The 20000-nt window shown below is 38.3% G+C and overlaps 1 protein-coding gene across 6 annotated transcripts in view; it reads left to right on the forward strand.

Moving 5' to 3' along the window:
• The window catches only part of grin2bb (glutamate receptor, ionotropic, N-methyl D-aspartate 2B, genome duplicate b), a 267893-nt gene that overhangs the window by 25611 nt on the left and 222282 nt on the right, over positions 1–20000 (forward strand). For all 6 annotated transcript variants that reach the window (XM_062027310.1, XM_062027306.1, XM_062027314.1 and 3 more), the window contains exon 2: positions 4483–5082. Coding sequence is in view for 5 of the 6 variants with exons in the window: in XM_062027306.1 (XP_061883290.1) it covers positions 5074–5082 (9 nt within the window). In the remaining variant the exon portion in view is untranslated. The remainder of the gene's footprint in view (positions 1–4482; positions 5083–20000) is intronic.

Below are 20000 nucleotides of genomic sequence, written 5' to 3' on the forward strand. Positions count from 1 at the left end.
GAGTACACATGACATCATCTCTGCTCACCAACTAACATAGTAATGAGTACACATGACATCATCTCTGCTCACCAACTAACATAGTAATGAGTACACATGACATCATCTCTGCTCACCAACTAACATAGTAATGAGTACACATGACATCATCTCTGCTCACCAACTAACATAGTAATGAGTACACATGACATCATCTCTGCTCACCAACTAACATAGTAATGAGTACACATGACATCATCTCTGCTCACCAACTAACATAGTAATGAGTACACATGACATCATCTCTGCTCACCAACTAACAAAGTAATGAGTACACATGACATCATCTCTGCTCACCAACTAACATAGTAATGAGTACACATGACATCATCTCTGCTCACCAACTAACATAGTAATGAGTACACATGACATCATCTCTGCTCACCAACTAACATAGTAATGAGTACACATGACATCATCTCTGCTCACCAACTAACATAGTAATGAGTACACATGACATCCTCTCTGCTCACCAGCTAACATAGTAATGAGTACACATGACATCATCTCTGCTCACCAACTAACATAGTAATGAGTACACATGACATCATCTCTGCTCACCAACTAACATAGTAATGAGTACACATGACATCATCTCTGCTCACCAACTAACATAGTAATGAGTACACATGACATCATCTCTGCTCACCAACTGACATAGTAATGAGTACACATGACATCATCTCTGCTCACCAACTAACATAGTAATGAGTACACATGACATCATCTCTGCTCACCAACTAACATAGTAATGAGTACACATGACATCATCTCTGCTCACCAACTAACATAGTAATGAGTACACATGACATCATCTCTGCTCACCAACTAACATAGTAATGAGTACACATGACATCATCTCTGCTCACCAACTAACATAGTAATGAGTACACATGACATCATCTCTGCTCACCAACTAACATAGTAATGAGTACACATGACATCATCTTTGCTCAGACTACATCTAATTAGTCCAGTTGAACTAGATGTGACCAAGCGATCGACTTAGATTGGTCAGATCTAGTCCAACTGGACCAATCGATGGAGTTATTCACTCAGATTGGTCAGATCTAGTCCAGTTGAACTAGATCTGAACAATCTATCCAGTCCAAATGGACCAATTGATCGATTTAGATTAGTCAGATCTAGTCCAACTGGACCAATCAATCGACTTATATTAGTTAAGTTAAAGTACCAATGATTGTCACACACACACAAGGTGTGGTGAAATTTGTCCTCTGCATTTGACCCATCCCCTTGATCACCCCCTGGGAGGTGAGGGGAGCAGTGGGCAGCAGCGTAGCCACGCCCGGGAATCATTTTTGGTGATTTAACCCCCCATTCCAACCCTTGATGCTGAGTGCCAAGCAGGGAGGTAATGGCTCCCATTTTTATAGTCTTTGGTATGACCCGGCCGGGGTTTGAACTCACAACTTACCGATCTCAGGGCGGACACTCTAACCACTAGGCCACTGAGTCAAATCTAATCCAACTGGACCAATCGATCGACTTATATTGGTCAGATCTAGTTCAAGTGGACCAATCGATGGAGTTATTCACTCAGATTGGTCAGATGTAGTCCAGTTGAACTAGATCTGAACAATCTATCCAGTCCAAATGGACCAATTGATCGATTTAGATTAGTCAGATCTAGTCCAACTGAACCAATCGATCGACTTATATTGGTCAGATCTAGTCCAACTGGACCAATCGATGGAGTTATTCACTCAGATTGGTCAGATCTAGTCCAGTTGAACTAGATCTGAACAATCGACTCCAGTCCAAATGGACCAATTAAACGACTTAGATTAGTCAGATCTAGTCCAACTGGACCAACCGATCGACTTTTATGGGTCAGATTTAGTCCAACTGGACCAATCGATCAACTTATATTAGTCAGAAGTAGTCCAACTGGACCAATCAATCAATTTATATTAGTCAGATCTAGTCCAACTGGACCAATCGATGGAGTTATTCACTCAGATTGGTCAGCTCTAGTCCAGTTGAACTCGATCTGAACAATCGAACCAGTCCAAATGGACCAATTGATCGACTTATATTGGTCAGATCTAGTTCAAGTGGACCAATCGATGGAGTTATTCACTCAGATTGGTCAGATGTAGTCCAGTTGAACTAGATCTGAACAATCTATCCAGTCCAAATGGACCAATTGATAGACTTAGATTAGTCAGATGTAGTCCAACTGGACCAATCGATATACTTATATTGGTCAGATCTAGTCCAACTGGACCAATCGATGGAGTTATTCACTCAGATTGGTCAGATCCAGTCCAGTTGAGCTATATCTGGACAATCAAACCAGTCCAAATGGACCAATCGATCAAATTATCGACTTAGATTCGTCAGATCTAGAACAACCATCAATTACTAGATCTGACCAATCAATCTAGTCCAACCGGACCAAACAATTGACAAGACTTAGATTGATTGGTCAGCTCCAGTACAACAATCAATTGGTCCAATCTAGTCCAGTTGAACTAGACCTGATCAATCGATCAGTCCAAATGGATGAATCGATCAACTTCGATTGATCAGATCTAGTCCAACAATTGATTCGTCTGATCTCGTTCAGTTGAACTAGACTTGATTAATCGATTTAGTCCAAATGGACCAATCGATCGACTTATCGACTTAGAATGGTCAGATCTAGTCCAGTTGAACTAGATTTGACCAATCAATCTAGTCCAACTGGACCAATCGGTCGAGTTACTCACTCAGATTGGTCAGATCTAGTCCACTTAAACTAGATCTGAACAATCGATCCAGTCCAAATTGACCAGTCAATCAAATTTATCGACTTAGATTAGTCAGATCGAGTCCAACAGTCAATTACTAGAACTGACCGATCGACTTAGATTGGTCAGATCAAGTTCAACAATTGATTCGTCTGATCTTGTTCACTTGAACTAGACTTGACTAATCGATTTAGTCCAAATGGACCAATCGATCGACTTATCGACTTAGATGGTCTGATCTAGTCCAGATGAACTAGATCTGACCATTTGATCTAGTCCAAATGAACGAATCAATGGACAAGACTTAGATAGGTCAGCTCTAGTACAACGATCATTTGGTCTGATCTAGTCCAGTTGAACTAGACCTGACCAATCCGTCTTGTCCAAATGGACCAATCGATCGACTTAGATTGGTCAGATCTAGTCCAACGATCAATTGGTCCGATATAATTTAGTAAAACTAGACCCGTCCAATCAATTTTGTACAACTGGACCAATCGATCGTCTTAACGACTTAGATTGGTCAGCTCAAGTCCAACGATCAATTAGTTCGATCAACTCCAGTAAAACTAGACCCGTCCAGTCAATTTAGTCCAACTGGACCAATCGACCAACCTATCGACTGAGATTGGTCCCACGATCAATTAGTCTAATCTACTCCAGTTGGGCTAAATCTGACCAATCAATCTAGTCCAACTGGACCAATCGATCGATTTATTCACAGAGGGGACAGATCTAGTCCAGTTGAAGCAGATCTGAACAATCGATCCAGTCCAAATGGATCAATGTATCGACTTACATTGGTCAGCTCTTGTACAAAGTTCAATTGGTTCGATCTAGTCCAGAAAAAAATAGATCTGTACAAGCAATTTAGTCCAACTGGACCAATCGATCGACCTATCGACTGAGATTGGTCAGCTTGAGTCCAACGATCAATTAGTCCGATTTACTCCAGTTGGACTAAATCTGACCAGTTGATCTAGTTCAACTGGACCAATCGATCAAACTATTTACATAGAGTGGTCAGATCTAGTCTAGTTGAACTAGATCTGAACAATCAGTCGACTTGGATTAGTCAGATCTAGTCCAACAGTCAATTACTTGATCTGACCAATCACTGTAGTCCAAAAGGACGAATCGATCGACAAGACTTAGATTGGTCAGCTCTAGGACAACGATCAGTTGGTCTGATCTCGTTCAGTTGAACTAGATTTGACTAATCGATTTAGTCCAAATAGACCAATCGATCGTCTTAGATTGGTCAGATCTAGTCCAACAATTGATTCGTCCGATCTCGTTCAGTTGAACTAGATTTGACTAATCGATTCAGTCCAAATGGACTAATCGATCGACTTAGATTGGTCAGCTCTAGTACAACGATCAATCGGTCCGATCTCGTTCAGTTGAACTAGATCCGTCCAACCAATTTAGTCCAACTGGACCAATCGATCGACCTGTCGACTTAGATTGTCAGATCTAGTCCAGTTGAAGTAGATCTGAACAATCTAAGTATATGACGAACAATAAGAACAATAATTTATGAAGTGTGATATCAAGTTCAACTGTACCCAAAGTCTGAATGGCAGGAGAGCACTGTTGGACTTTGGAGGTTGAGACGCGTGACAACTAAGTTGTGTTTGAAGTGTGCGATTGTAAACATTGAACTTGTCTCTTCTTCCTCCCCCAGACTGGAGAAGAGACCATCCAGCCTGGAGTCGGGCAAGAGCTGAAGATGGCTGGTTAGCAACGGACTTCTGCAGGCGAAGAGAACGTCCAAAAAGGAAACGCGAAGGAGGGAAGAGGAGTGTATATATATATATACATATATATAGATCCATATATATGTATATATATATAGAAGTGCACACTGGTTCTCATCTTCTCATCTCCACGGCAACTGCACAGACTTCTGGGAGGAGACCTGGCGGAGTGTTGGAGCGGAAAAGAAGCCAATGAAGCAACGTTGTTCATGACGCTCTCTCCCTCTTACCCGACACCTTTGACTCTCTTCTGGTTCACCTTTTAAAGCAACACCTTTTATTTATTTTGTGTCACATTGACACAAACGCAACCCGCATCCTCACACTGGTACAACCGCCCCGCTCCAGCCGGCGGTCCTCTGCCAGGGACGCCCCGCCCCCTTGTCGCCTCACCTTCCTGCGAGTGACTTCCTGTGCCCGCCCACCCTTCACCCGAGGCTATGAGAGGAGGAGTCCGATCCCAGCAGCTCACTCCATCATGCCAGCTGTGAAGAGCAGAGAGGAGATCCGGGCTGGCGATGTTCAAGGTAGGCCAGCGATCCCAGTCAGGCTGCTGTTGTTAAATACACACCCCTACACCAGTGAAGTTGTCACCTTGTGTAAATGGTCAATAAAAAGAGAATACAGTGATTTGCAAATCCTTTTCAACTGAACAATAGACTGCAAAGACAAGATATTTCATGTTCACACTGAGAAACTTTGTTATTTTTTTTGCAAATAATCATGAACTTAGAATTTAATGGCAGCAACACATTGCAAAAAAGGCATTTTCACCAGTGTGTTACATGGCCTTTCCTTTTAACAACACTCAGTAAAGGTTTGGGAACTGAGGAGACACATTTTTGAAGTAGAATTCTTTCCCATTCTTGCTTGATGTACAGCTTAAGTTGTTCAACAGTCTCCCTTCTCATATTTTAGCCTTCACACATTTTCAATGTCTGGACTACAGGCAGGCCAGTCTAGTACCCGCACTCTTTTACTACGAAGCCACGCTGTTGTAACACGTGGCTTGGCATCGTCTTGCTGAAATAAGCAGGGGCGTGCGTCCATGATAACGTTGCTTGGATGGCAACATATGTTGCTCCAAAAGCTGTATGTACCTTTCAGCATTAATGGTGCCTTCACAGATGTGTAAGTTACCCATGTCTTGGGCACTAATACACTCACTCAAGATGATCTCCTGCTGGCCCCACTAAGGACTGGACTCTCACACTATTATGTTAGATCCACTATGGACTGGACTCTCACACTATTATGTTAGATCCACTATGGACTGGACTCCCACTATTATGTTAGATCCACTATGGACTGGACTCTCACTATTATGTTAGACCCACTATGGACTGGACTCTCACACTATTATGTTAGATCCACTATGGACTGGACTCTCACACTATTATGTTAGATCCACTATGGACTGGACTCTCACACTATTATGTTAGATCCACTATGGACTGGACTCTCACACTATTATGTTAGATCCACTATGGACTGGACTCCCACTATTATGTTAGATCCACTATGGACTGGACTCTCACTATTATGTTAGACCCACTATGGATTGGACTCTCACACTATTATGTTAGATCCACTATGGACTGGACTCTCACTATTATGTTAGATCCACTAAGGACTGGACTCTCACACTATTATGTTAGATCCACTATGGACTGGACTCTCACTATTATGTTAGATCCACTATGGACTGGACTCTCACACTATTATGTTAGATCCACTATGGACTGGACTCTCACACTATTATGTTAGATCCACTATGGACTGGACTCTCACACTATTATGTTAGATCCACTATGGACTGGACTCACAATATTATGTTAGATCCACTATGGACTGGACTCTCACTATTATGTTAGATCCACTATGGACTGGACTCTCACACTATTATGTTAGATCCACTATGGACTGGACTCTCACTATTATGTTAGATCCACTATGGACTGGACTCTCACTATTATGTTAGATCCACTATGGACTGGACTCTCACACTATTATGTTAGATCCACTATGGACTGGACTCTCACACTATTGTGTTAGATCCACTATGGACTGGACTCTCACACTATTATGTTAGATCCACTATGGACTGGACTCTCACACTATTATGTTAGATCCACTATGGACTGGACTCTCAAATTATTATGCTAGATCCACTCAACGTCCATTGCACCGGTCGCCCAGGAGCCGGGGGGGTCCCCACATCTGCGGTCCCCTCCAAGGTTTCTCATTGTCATCCCATTGGGTTGAGTTTTTCCTTGCCCTGATGTGGGATCTGAGCCGAGGATGTCGTTGTGGCTTGTGCAGCCCTTTGAGACACTAGTGATTTAGGGCTATATAAGTAAACACTGATTGATTGATTGATACACCCCCATACCATTACACATGGAGGCTTTTCAACTTTGCGCCTAGAACAATCCGGATGTTTCTTTTCCTCTTTGGTCCGGAGGACACGACGTCCACAGTTTCTAAAAACAATTTGAAATGTGGACTCGTCAGACCACAGAACACTTTTCCACGTTGCATCAGTCCATCCAGTTGATAAATGGCTTTGGCTTTGCACAGTAGAGTTTTAACTTGCACTTACAGATGTAGCGACCAACTGTAGTTACTGACACTGGTTTTCTGAAGTGTTCCTGAGCCCATGTGGTGATATCCTTTACATATATATCCTTCGGTTTTTGATGCAGTAGAAGGTCCGTAATATCATGGCTTACGTGCAGTGATTTCTCCAGATTCTCTGAACCTTTTGATGATATTACGGAAATCCCTAAATTCCTTGCAATAGCTGCTTGAGAAATGTTGTTCTTAAATAATTTGCTCAGGCATTTGTTGACAAAGTGGTGACCCTCGCCCCGTCCTTGTTTGTGAATGACTGAGCATTTCATGGAAGCTGCTTTTATACCCAATCATGGCACCCACCTGTTCCCAATTAGCCTGTTCACCTGTGGGATGTTCCAAATAAGTCTTTGATGAGCATTCCTCAACTTTCTCTGTCTTTTTTGCCACTTGTGCCAGCTTTTTTGGAACATGTTGCTGGCATCAAATTCCAAATGAGCTAATATTTGCAAAAAATAACAAAGTTTTCCAGTTCCAACATGAAATATCTTGTCTTTGCAGTCTATTCAATTAAATATAAGTTGAAAGGGATTTGCAAATCATTGTATTCTCTTTGTATTTACCATTTACACAACGTGACAACTTCACTGCTTTTGGGGTTTGTACAATCTCTGTCTTTGTTGGTCTACATTTGAGTTATTATTCCATCCTCTTTTAGGCCCTTGTGAGTGTTTTTAGTTATTCTTTCCTTCCTTTTGTAACGGAGCTACTATGTTTAACAATTAATGTTCTCTGAGTCTAAGTAGGCTTAGTACCGGTACCGGTACCAAAATGTACACTACCGTTCAAAAGTTTGGGGTCACCAAAACAATTTAGTGGAATAGCCTTCATTTCTAAGAACAAGAATAGACTGTCGAGTTTCAGATGAAAGTTCTCTTTTTCTGGCCATTTTGAGCGTTTAATTGACCCCACAAATGTGATGCTCCAGAAACTCAATCTGCTCAAAGGAAGGTCAGTTTTGTAGCTTCTGTAACGAGCTGAACTGTTTTCAGATGTGTGAACATGATTGCACAAGGGTTTTCTAATCATCAATTAGCCTTCTGAGCCAATGAGCAAACACATTGTACCATTAGAACACTGGAGTGATAGTTGCTGGAAATGGGCCTCTATACACCTATGTAGATATTGCACCAAAAAGCAGACATTTGCAGCTAGAATAGTCATTTACCACATTAGCAATGTATAGAGTGTATTTCTTTCAAGTTAAGACTAGTTTAAAGTGATCTTCATTGAAAAGTACAGTGCTTTTCCTTCAAAAATAAGGACATTTCAATGTGACCCCAAACTTTTGAACGGTAGTGTATTTCGATATGTTTCGATATTTTTCTAAATAAAGGGGACCACAAAAAATGTCATTATTGGCTTTATTTTAACAACAAATCTTAGGATACATGAAACATGTTTATTATTGCAATCCAATAACTGTAGAAGGCTAAGCTAGCTACACAACTACTCAAGCTAACATTGCTAACTTATTATTCACACATATTGTGATATATTTAGTCCTTAAATTAAATAGTGAACATACTAGACAACTTGTCTTTTAGTAGTAAGTTAACAAACAAAGACTCCTAATTAGTCTGCTGACGTATGCAGTAGCATATTGTGTCATTTATCCTATTATTATTATTATAGGATAAATGACACAATATGCTACTATGCTATTATTATATTGTGTCATTTACCTATTATTTTGTCTACATTATGAGGGACAAACTGTAAAAATTGATTAATAATCTACTTGTTCATTTACTGTTAATATCTGCTTATTTTCTGTTTCAACATGTTCTATCTACACTTCTGTTAAAATGTAATAATCACTTATTCTTCTCTTCTTTGATACTTTACATTAGTTTTGGATGATACCACACATTTAGGTATCGATCCGATACCAAGTAGTTTCAGGATCATACATTGGTCATATTCAAAGTCCTCATGAGTCCAGGGACGTATTTACTGACTTTATAAACATAATATATCATTTTAAAAAAATAAAAAAGATTTTGTGACGATAAAAAATATAGATGTAAATGTAGTAGTATCGACTAGATATGCTATTGTACTTGGTATCATTACAGTGGATGTCAGGTGTAGATCCACCCATGGCATTTGTTTTAAAGCCAAAACACGTACATTCTCCTTCTGTCTCCACACCGTTTCCGCTTGTAAGTGCTCAGTGTGTGTGTGTTGACTCACCTGTGCAATGGCATTAACATTTATTTTTGTTTAGTACCTGTACTTTTTAAAGGCGGTATAGTACCTTTTCGATGAACTAAACCCGGCTTTGTTCTCCAGACAAACCAAACATGTGAAACCAGGTTAAAAACACATCATTAAAACATCAGAATGTACTTATTAAAAAATGTGTGTAAGTTAAATATTTAATTTCACTACTGGGACTCGGCCAAAGCGATCTTACTCGTCTGCTCTGCTGGGGCAGGTGCGTCAATAATATGTGACGGAGGGGGAAAAAAAAGCAGACAGCAATTAGTTCCACCTCTAACTGCCCTACATTATTGATAGGAACCAAGAATACAAGCACAGGTTCTACTTCGGATGCGATGCCATTATTGTTGTAACGCTGAGGTCAGTCCCGCAGTCAACAGACTTGTACCTCAAATAAATAATATTGGAGGAAACATTTTTTGCAAAGCAGTAATTATAGTCTGCAAATGATGTGTTGTTGTTGTTGAGTGTCGGTGCTGTGTAGAGCTCGGCAGAGTAACCGTGTAATACTCTTCCATATCAGTAGGTGGCAGCAGGTAGCTAATTGCTTTGTGGATGTCGGAAACAGCGGGAGGCAGTATGCAGGTAAACAGGTGTCTACTGCTTAAACCAAAAATAAACAAAAGGTGATTGCCCCTAAGAAAGGGTATTGAAGCTTAGGGAAGGCTATGCAGAACAAAACTAAAACTGAACTGGCTACTAAGTAAACAAAAACAGAATGCTGGACGACAGCAAAGACTTACTGTGGAGCAAAGACGGCGTCCACAAAGTACATCCGAACATGACATGACAATCAACAATGTCCCCACAAAGAAGGATAAAAAAACAACTGAAATATTCTTGATTGCTAAAACAAAGTAGATGTGGGAAATATCGCCTAAAGGAAGACATGAAACTGCTACGGGAAAATACCAAAAAAAAGAAAAATGCCACCAAAATAAGAGCACAAGACAAGAAGTAAAACACTACACACAGGAAAACAGCAAAAAAGTCCAAATAAGTCAGGGTGTGATGTGACAGGTGGTGACAGTACACCTACTTTGAGACAAGAGCTATAGTGATGCATGCTTGGTTATGCTTTAAAGTCATATCCAACAATTGCGACAACGACTTTTTACTGTCAAAAGAGTTTCGTTTTTTAATGATTTCTGCTGGTGGTGTGCCTCCGCATTTTTCCAACGCAAAAAATGGGCCTGGTCTAGACGCCGTGTTTATTGTGTGTTTTCGTCTGTGGAGATAAGAGACTAGGGTTGCAAAGGGGTGGAAAGTTTCCGGCAAATTTCCGGAACCTTCCGGAAATTTACCGCGGGAAGTTAAGCTCGGGAAGTTTGGAAATATTGACCATTTTTGGATTATTCAAAGTTGGACACCGTCCATGGGAATTAATGGGAATATACGGGAATGAATGGGGAATTACAATAATGATATATTATTGGGCACTTGTCTATATGCTGCTGCATCTTTGTGGCATTTTTTGACGTAGCTCTTTGCACAGTATTTGCAAATGTGCACAGCCTTTACGCCTACATTGTTTGGGGTGAAATTATTCTGTTTGTATTTATTTATTCTTGTAAAAGACTAATGCAATGCCACACGCAGATATATAAATAGTCAGCTAAACAATTGGAGTAGTCTTTAAAAATATTTGACCGATGGACAAATGAATAGAATAGGCTAGATGAATAAATGAACAGTCAATCAGCATGCTAAACCAAACTATAAGCTACATTCTTGTATGACAACAGAATGGCTAGCAGAACAGAAGGCAGAGGAAACTACACCTTTTGATTTAGTATTTGTTGAACTTTACACATAACAAAAGAGGTCAATTCGGATCGCTAACATTGTTAGCATAAATTAATGGGATTTAAATAGAGAAAATTAGCATCACGGCTAACGGAGAAATATTTTCGGTTCACTATGAGACTGGTGGTGGTACATAAACCTAGCTAGCTAGACATATTGGCCCCAAAATCATGTAACAAGTACAGGAACAGCTAGCTAGCTTGAGTGTAAGTCTGCCGGAGTAGTCTACAGTCATACAGTAACAAGCAATTACACCTCTATTACACTTAAATACCATAGATCAAATTTATTTACCCCAGTAATATCATCAAGACTTACCTGACTGGATGAAGTCTTTGGGCTCAAATACTAGTGTGGCCTCAATAGCCCTGCTGTAGTGTGTAGCATGCTGGGAATTATCTGTGCATGTGATGGAAGAATGCACTGCACATGGGATGGAGGAATGCACAGTGCAGGGTGGAAATTCTACTGAATTTGCATTAAAACCTCTAAAGGCTTAGTGGCCACATGCGTGGACAGCACCTTTTAGCTCTTATTTCCAAAATTGTGCACACTACTGAATTGGGGTTTTATGGCCGCTTATGTGGACACTTATACTGCCATCTGGTGGTGTCAGAAGAGTATAACATACAATGGAATTTGGAAAAAAAGTGTAAAAATAAGAATTAGCATGTCACTAAACATGAAGTACACGTTTGTTACTTATGGACTAAGTACATCATATCAAAAGATTATTCTTAGTTTTTATTCTAATTAGGGTCCAATAAGCCCAAATAGCAAAGAGAAATAAAAAAAAAAGAATGTAAACAAACAGCTTGGGCCTTAAGAGGTTAATTAAATCAGGTTGTTTTAGCTAATAATCATCCCACAAGATCTAGCATGTTGCATTCAATGTTTATTCCCATTAATTTCCCATTAATTCCCATATATTCCAGTTAATTCCAATGGAAAGTTTCCAACTTTGAATATTCCCGGAATTTTGCAACCCTAGCAGGAAGTAGCTTCAATGGACTCGACGCCGTGTTTATTGTGTGTTTTCGTCTGTTGAGATAAGAGACAACATGAAGGCGCTGACTTCACGTGGAAACTGGGTCTTCAACTTGACAGGACTCGGGAGTTTGACCGTAGTTGCAGGAACTTGCACAGTGCCAGGACTTAAGTATCTAGTCGATAGAAAAGCGCTATATAAATCTATAAAATCATTATTATTATTAAAGGGGTCATATTAGGATTTTTGTCTACATTTAAGACGTCCTTGTGGTCTACATAAAATGTTGCATGGATGATGTTTTACAGATCATCTTCAAGCCACTTTTTGGCTCCCGTTGAAAACAAGTTGTTCTGAGAGGCGGGAACCTTCCTCCGGCAGCCATGTTTTGTAGTTTTTGAGCTTTCTTGCTTTCTCGGACCTCATTGACATCGTTGACCGCCGCCAACCAATTAGTTTTGAGTGACTTTCACTCCTCAAACGGATACAACCGCCCCATGTTGTAACGGAGCAAAAGAAAGCAGCAAATTCTGTAACTATACACTAAGGTTGAACTTCTACAGTCTTTATCGCTCCGATGCTAGATCTTGGATGTGTACATGTTTATATTTACAATAAAATTATTTTCTATTTGATATCTTGTTAGCAAGTCCACTACAATGCTGCTTGACTAAGTGTAAACAAAGGAGGCTCAAGGCTGTCTGCTACGCTACGAGCTACCTGGCTAACGTAACCACGGCTTATATTACTTACTGGTCCATTGCCAAACACGGTAGGCACTGATCCGATTAAAAGTAGTTTTTAGGAAAATCATTACTTTGCTGGAGGACCGTGACGCTGTTGTCTTATAGTAGAAGGTTAAGCCAGCTACACAACTACTCAAGCTAACATCGCTAACTTATCATTCACACATTTTTAACCTACCGTTATTATTTACCGTTACATTGCCTCCTCCATTGCCATAAATAGTAGGCACGAGCCCGCCTATAAAAGTAGTTTTTAGGAACATCATTACTTTGCTGGAGGACGGTGACACTGTTGTCTTATAGTAGAAGGCTAAGATAGCTACACAACTACTAATGCTAACATTGCAAACTTATTCACAGATATTATTACTTACCGTTACATTGCCTCCTCCATTGCCAAAAAGGCTACACAACTACTTTAAGCTAACATTGCTAACTTATCATTCACACATACTGTTATTACGTACCGTTACATTGCCTCCTCCATTGCCATAAATAGTAGGCACCGAGCCCGCCATCAAAAGGAGTTTTTAGGAAAATCATTATTTTGCTGGAGCGTAGTGACACTGTTGTCTTACAGTAGAAGGCTAAGATAGCTACACAACTACTAATGCTAACATTGCAAACTTATTCACAGATATTATTACTTACCGTTACATTGCCTCCTCCATTGCCAAAAATAGTAGGCACCGAGCCCGCCATTAAAAGTAGTTTCTAGGAAAATCATTACTTTGCTGGAGGACGGTGACAGTGTTGTCTTATAGTAGAAGGCTAAGCTAGCTACACAACTACTTTAAGCTAACATTGCTAACTTATCGTTCACACATACTGTTATTACGTACCGTTACTTTGCCTCCTCTATTGCCATAAATAGTAGGCACCGAGCCCGCCATTAAAAGTAGTTTTTAGGAAAATCATTATTTTGCTGGAGGGTAGTGACACTGTTGTCTTACAGTTGAAAGCTAAGCTAGCTACACAACTACTCAAGCTAACATTGCTAAATGTTGAGCAAATTCCACACAGGTCGTTTGGGGAAGTACGAAGGAATTTGAGATTTTTTTATAAATATTTCACATTTTCAGAACTTATGCAGATCCCAATCACACAACAGCAGGCACCGCTAGGTTAGAAAAGTTGGTTTTGCATAAAAGGGACCCTTAAGGGCACGTGGTCATCCAGAAAAATCATTTAAAACACATGACCACAGACCAACATGAGGATACATTACTGTAAATTCCGGACTATAAGCCGCTACTTTTTTTCCCGACGCTTTGAACCCCGCGCCTTATAAAACAGTGTTGCTGATTTCTGCATTTTTCTTCGCTGACGACCATAATGTAAATTGTTTAAAAAACTAAATAAATAAAAAAGCTAAGACACCGAAAAATGTGTGTTCTTGTTTATGCTGTGGCGCCATCTTTTGTACGAGTTTGCTCACTGCAGGTGCTGCGGTATTAGCGCCGTTCCGTCTTCTAGCCGTCCATAGCATTTCTACTCGTATGGATTCTCCATGTAACGTTTGCAAGTTTTACGATATAACTAAAACAATTCTCACTTACTAAAGTGTCCCATGTAGGAGTGTTTTCATGCATATTTTTACGCGCTATCGTCATGTGATGACGCTGGCTAATACGCTAACAGGTTTACGAGCGTCTGCGTTAGTATTATTAACGTACAACGGCATTATTTTTGTATTGTTTCACTTTCACAAACTCGTCAGTGAATTCCCCAAAACGTCACCGTGGAGTTATTGAGTCTGTTTAGCTGATTGCACAGCTAGCTTGCACAGCTAGTGGGTCCATGACAATGACTTCGGTTTTGTTTGATCAGCCGTTTTACTGCCCTGTTACAGACATTGTTTGGAAACAATTAAGGTATGTAAATAAACATTTACAGAATATTTCTGTGTTAATAACTAATTTCACAACATATATATCTGCGGCTTATAGTCCAGTGTGGCTTATATATGGAAAACTATTATCTTCTTCTGAAATGTAGTGGGTGTGGCTTATATACGGTCCAGAAAATACGGTCCTTTCACGCCAAATCCCAGGCCAGGCTGTAGTTGTTCATGTGCGATGGAGGCCAGAAGCCAAAAACTGCTGCTGAACCTTCTCAGCTACTTTTCCTGGTGTGTGAAATTGAGAACATGTCAAATCCGGTCAGTGTGCAAGTCTCTGCCAGTGGAGCAGCTCTGGGATTTCTCTCTGGCTTTTTGCCTTTTGGTGGATTTAATTCAGGGGTCTCAGACAACTGTTCTGTTGTGTTTATGTTATTTACATTTACATTACATTTCGGGATGTTCTCCCGAAATGTGTTTGTCATTTTTGTTTGGTGTGGGTTCACAGTGTGGAGCATATTTGTAACAGTGATAAAGTTGTTTATACGGACACCCTCAGTGTGACATGTATGGCTGTTGACCAAGTATGTCTTGCTGTCACTTGCAGAAGTCTCATGCAACATGTGACTGGGCCGGCACGCTGTTTGAATGGTGAAAAAGCGGACGCGACGACAGGTTGTAGAGGACAGGTTGTAGAGGACAGGTTGTAGAGGACAAGTTGTAGAGGACATGTTGTAGAGGACAGGTTGTAGAGGACGTTAAAGGCAGTGCTATCACGGCACGCCTTTAATATTATTGTCCGGGTGAAAATCGGGACAAATTTGGGAGAATGGTTGCCCCGGGAGATTGTCGGGAGGGGCACTGAAATTCGGGAGTCTCCCGGGAAAATTGGGAGGGTTGGCAAGTATGTTGCTAGGGCGGGAAAGCCATTCAAAGAAGGTGAACTCATTTAAAAGTGCATGTTTTTTAAGAAATCTTTTCTTGCGGCCCAGCCTCACCCACTTTCTGCATCCAGTGACCCCCAGGTCAATTGAGTTTGAGACCCCTGATTTAATTGTTGCCCATATTTGTTGAGTGACATGGGCCAATACCAACACCCATCACATGTATGGACTACATTTTCAATCCATTTATTGAGAGGGCTATTGACAGTTAGCACAATATTTTAATTATTTTAATGATTAAAGTTCCTTGTTCTCTTGTGTTATACAGTGGGACCTCCATTTACAAACTTATTCACTATCCAAATCAAAGAGTTTGTGTAGTGAAGCAAATTTCTCCATGAGCAACAATGTAAATATGAATAATTGGTTCCATCCACAACAAAAGTCCATACTTTAGTGAAAGTTTGTACACTTATATATATATTTTCTATATATTGTATTATAAAAATATATATACAAACACATACATATATACATAAATGTATACATGTACATATATAAACATCTTTAAATAAAGTATATATAAATATATTTATATATATTTTATATACATACATATATATATACACTATATACTGTGTGTATGTATATATATATATATATATATATATATATATATATACATATATTTTTCTATTTATAAATATAAAATGTATATATATAAGCACATATATATATATATATGTCTAAATATATATATATATATATATGTCTAAATATATATATATATATATATATATTTAGACATATATATATATATATATATATATATATATAATGTCTAAATATATATATATATATATATATATATATATATATATATTTAGACATATATATATATATATATATTTAGACATATATATATATATGTGCTTATATATATACATTTTATATTTATAAATAGAAAAATATTTTATAAATATATTTAGATTTTTATATGTAGATAAATATATTTCCAAATATATTTATGTAAATATATTTTATTTATATATATATATATATATATATATATATATATATATATATATATATATATATATATATATATATATATATATATATATATATATATATATATATATATATGTTTATAGACATATATATATATGTTTATAGACATATATATATGTTTATAGACATATATATATATATATATATATATATATATATATATATATATATATATATATATATATATATATATATATATATATGTGTTTATAGACATATATATATATATATAAATAATAGGAATACATGTTTTAAATCAAATCATTAAACAAATGATATTAATAATTATGTTTTTTAATTGTATAACTTTTAGTTTCCCTTTATTTTATTATTGTGTTTAATAAGTATTTTATTTGTATGTCTTCTCTATTGCTTTTTAAACGTCAATCCTAAGTATTGTAAAGTGCCCTATTTTCTTTATTAGATTGCTTAACGTTCTGTGGTTTTTGCAATTAAAACTTTCAAAATACATTTTTAAAAAGACGTTCTTAGGCCTCCACTGCGTGTACAAGTCGCACGTCAGCAACCAAGAGGAGCTTTTGAAAAGGCTTTATTATATTTTATCCAACCAATAATGTATTACCAGAATCAAAAATTGATTCTGAATTAAATCGTCAACCCAATCATCAGAATTGATCCAAACGACGAGCTGCCTCAAGATTTACCTGCTCCATTTTGGAGTGAACCTTCTGTCTTGCTGCGCGTGTGTGCAGAGCAGCATTCCTGATACCAAGCAGCAAGGGCCCATCTGGGGATGTAGACATCTTTGCCTGCAGGCTCTGCGGGCACCAAGAAGAAGTGCGTGACGCGGCCGCGTCGTGATGCTTCACGTTTTTAGCTTGTGTATGGAAGGGATTATGGGAGCTGAGCTTGTGAGGCTCACTGAAGACTGTGCACACAGTGGCAGCAGTGAGGTGGAGTGTGCGCACACACACACACACACACAGACACACACACACACACACACACACATACACACACATGGCGACAACAACATGCCCAATGAGTCACTTTTGAACACAAGCGGCGTGCGTGAGCAGCTTTACAAATGTTGATTGAGGTGTGGAAGCAGCGGTCTGATGACAATGATAGCACTTGTGTGATAAACATGGATTTACTCAACTGCAGTGAGTACCAGGCATCTATGGACTTCATTGGTAGTAATGGAAGGTTGTTGTCAATGCGCTTCAAAAGTACAAATACATTTATTTACAGTACAGTGCTATGGGGGTGAGGAGCTCAGTTTAAGACCAGGAAAAAAACCGTAAGCAAAGCACATATGCAATAGATTCTGTTACTTTTTACCTACGCTTTGAACCCTGCGGTTAATTTTTTAGATTTTCCATTGCTGACGACCGTAATGCAAAAAGTATATATATATATATATATATATATATATATATATATATATATATATATATATATATATATATATATATATGTATATATGTATATATATATATATATATATATATATGTATATATATATATATATATGTGTATATATATATGTGTATATGTATATATATATATATATATATACAGGTAAAAGCCAGTAAATTAGAATATTTTGAAAAACTTGATTTATTTCAGTAATTGCATTCAAAAGGTGTAACTTGTACATTATATTTATTCATTGCACACAGACTGATGCATTCAAATGTTTATTTCATTTAATTTTGATGATTTGAAGTGGCAACAAATGAAAATCCAAAATTCCGTGTGTCACAAAATTAGAATATTACTTAAGGCTAATACAAAAAAGGGATTTTTAGAAATGTTGGCCAACTGAAAAGTATGAAAATGAAAAATATGAGCATGTACAATACTCAATACTTGGTTGGAGCTCCTTTTGCCTCAATTACTGCGTTAATGCGGCGTGGCATGGAGTCCATGAGTTTCTGGCACTGCTCAGGTGTTATGAGAGCCCAGGTTGCTCTGATAGTGGCCTTCAACTCTTCTGCGTTTTTGGGTCTGGCATTCTGCATCTTCCTTTACACCAGGGGTCTCAAACTCAATTTACCTGGGGGCCACTGGATGCAGAAACTGGGTGAGGCTGGGCCGCAAAAAAAGATTTCTTAAAAAAAATCTATCATGCACTTTTTAATGAATTCACCTTCTTTGAATGGCTTTCCCGCCGTAGCAACCATCTCACTCACCATGTAGCTAGCTTTGACTGCTGCATCGCTCTTTTCGCTTGCTTTCTTGACGAAATCTTGTTGCCTCAGTAGACTGGTTTTAAAATTTGCAACCCGGTTCACTCTCTCATCTCCCTGGTATTTTGCATACTCCTCAGCATGTCTAGTTGTATAATGATGTTTCAAATTGTATTCCTTGTGCATCGCAACTTTCTCTGTATCAACTACAGAAAAGAGCCATAAGGATTATTCATAAAGTAGATTACTTAGAACACACTAACATATTATTTATTAATTCCGGTTTATTGAAATTACAGGAGCTAGTAAAGTTACAGACGTTATGTGTCATATTTAAGGCTAAAAGTAAAACATTACCAGCAAATTTACAAAAAATGTTTGTCATCACTTCTGAGAATGAAGAGCATAGAAGAAAAGGTCATTTCCAACATCAGTATTCAAGGACAACTTTAAAACAAATGTGCATATCAGTGGTGGGGGTTAAACTATGGAATTCTCTTTACAATGAGATAAAAGATTGTAAAAATATATTCCAATTGAAAAACTATATAAAGACAGAACAATAAGATCATATGGACAGCCATAAGTGTTTACATTTTGCTTTATATTTATTATTTTACTTATTTTTTGCCTGGTTTTGTATTTGTTTTGTATCATCCTGTGAGGTGTATATTACTTTTGTTTTTTTTGTTCAGTTTGTACATCATGAAGTTTTGCACATCTTGTGTTTTTTTGTTTGTTTTCGTTATATTTGGATGTATTTGTTGGTTTATATGATATCATTAAGTAAGACTACGTATTATGTTGAAGGGGGCAGAAAAATATACGATTTTTCTTCATCCTGCTCCTTCTCAGGCATTGGTGTGTAAATGTATAATTGAATAATTGTGGTTTAATTGTCTATCGATCAAAGATGCACATCAATGAAGGAGATAAATAAAAATGAAATGAAATGAAAGACACGTTGGGGTGCCCCTGTGCTCAACAAAGAAATATTGCATCAAAAATTGTCTCTGTCTGGAGCCAACGGGAGGGGAAGGAGGGGGGCTCGCCGTGGAGTTTACAGTTACGGTAGCACAATTAGCCCCGAACGG

Source organism: Entelurus aequoreus, linkage group LG18 (genome assembly GCF_033978785.1).
Source record: "Entelurus aequoreus isolate RoL-2023_Sb linkage group LG18, RoL_Eaeq_v1.1, whole genome shotgun sequence".
Classification (NCBI taxonomy): Eukaryota; Metazoa; Chordata; class Actinopteri; order Syngnathiformes; family Syngnathidae; genus Entelurus; species Entelurus aequoreus.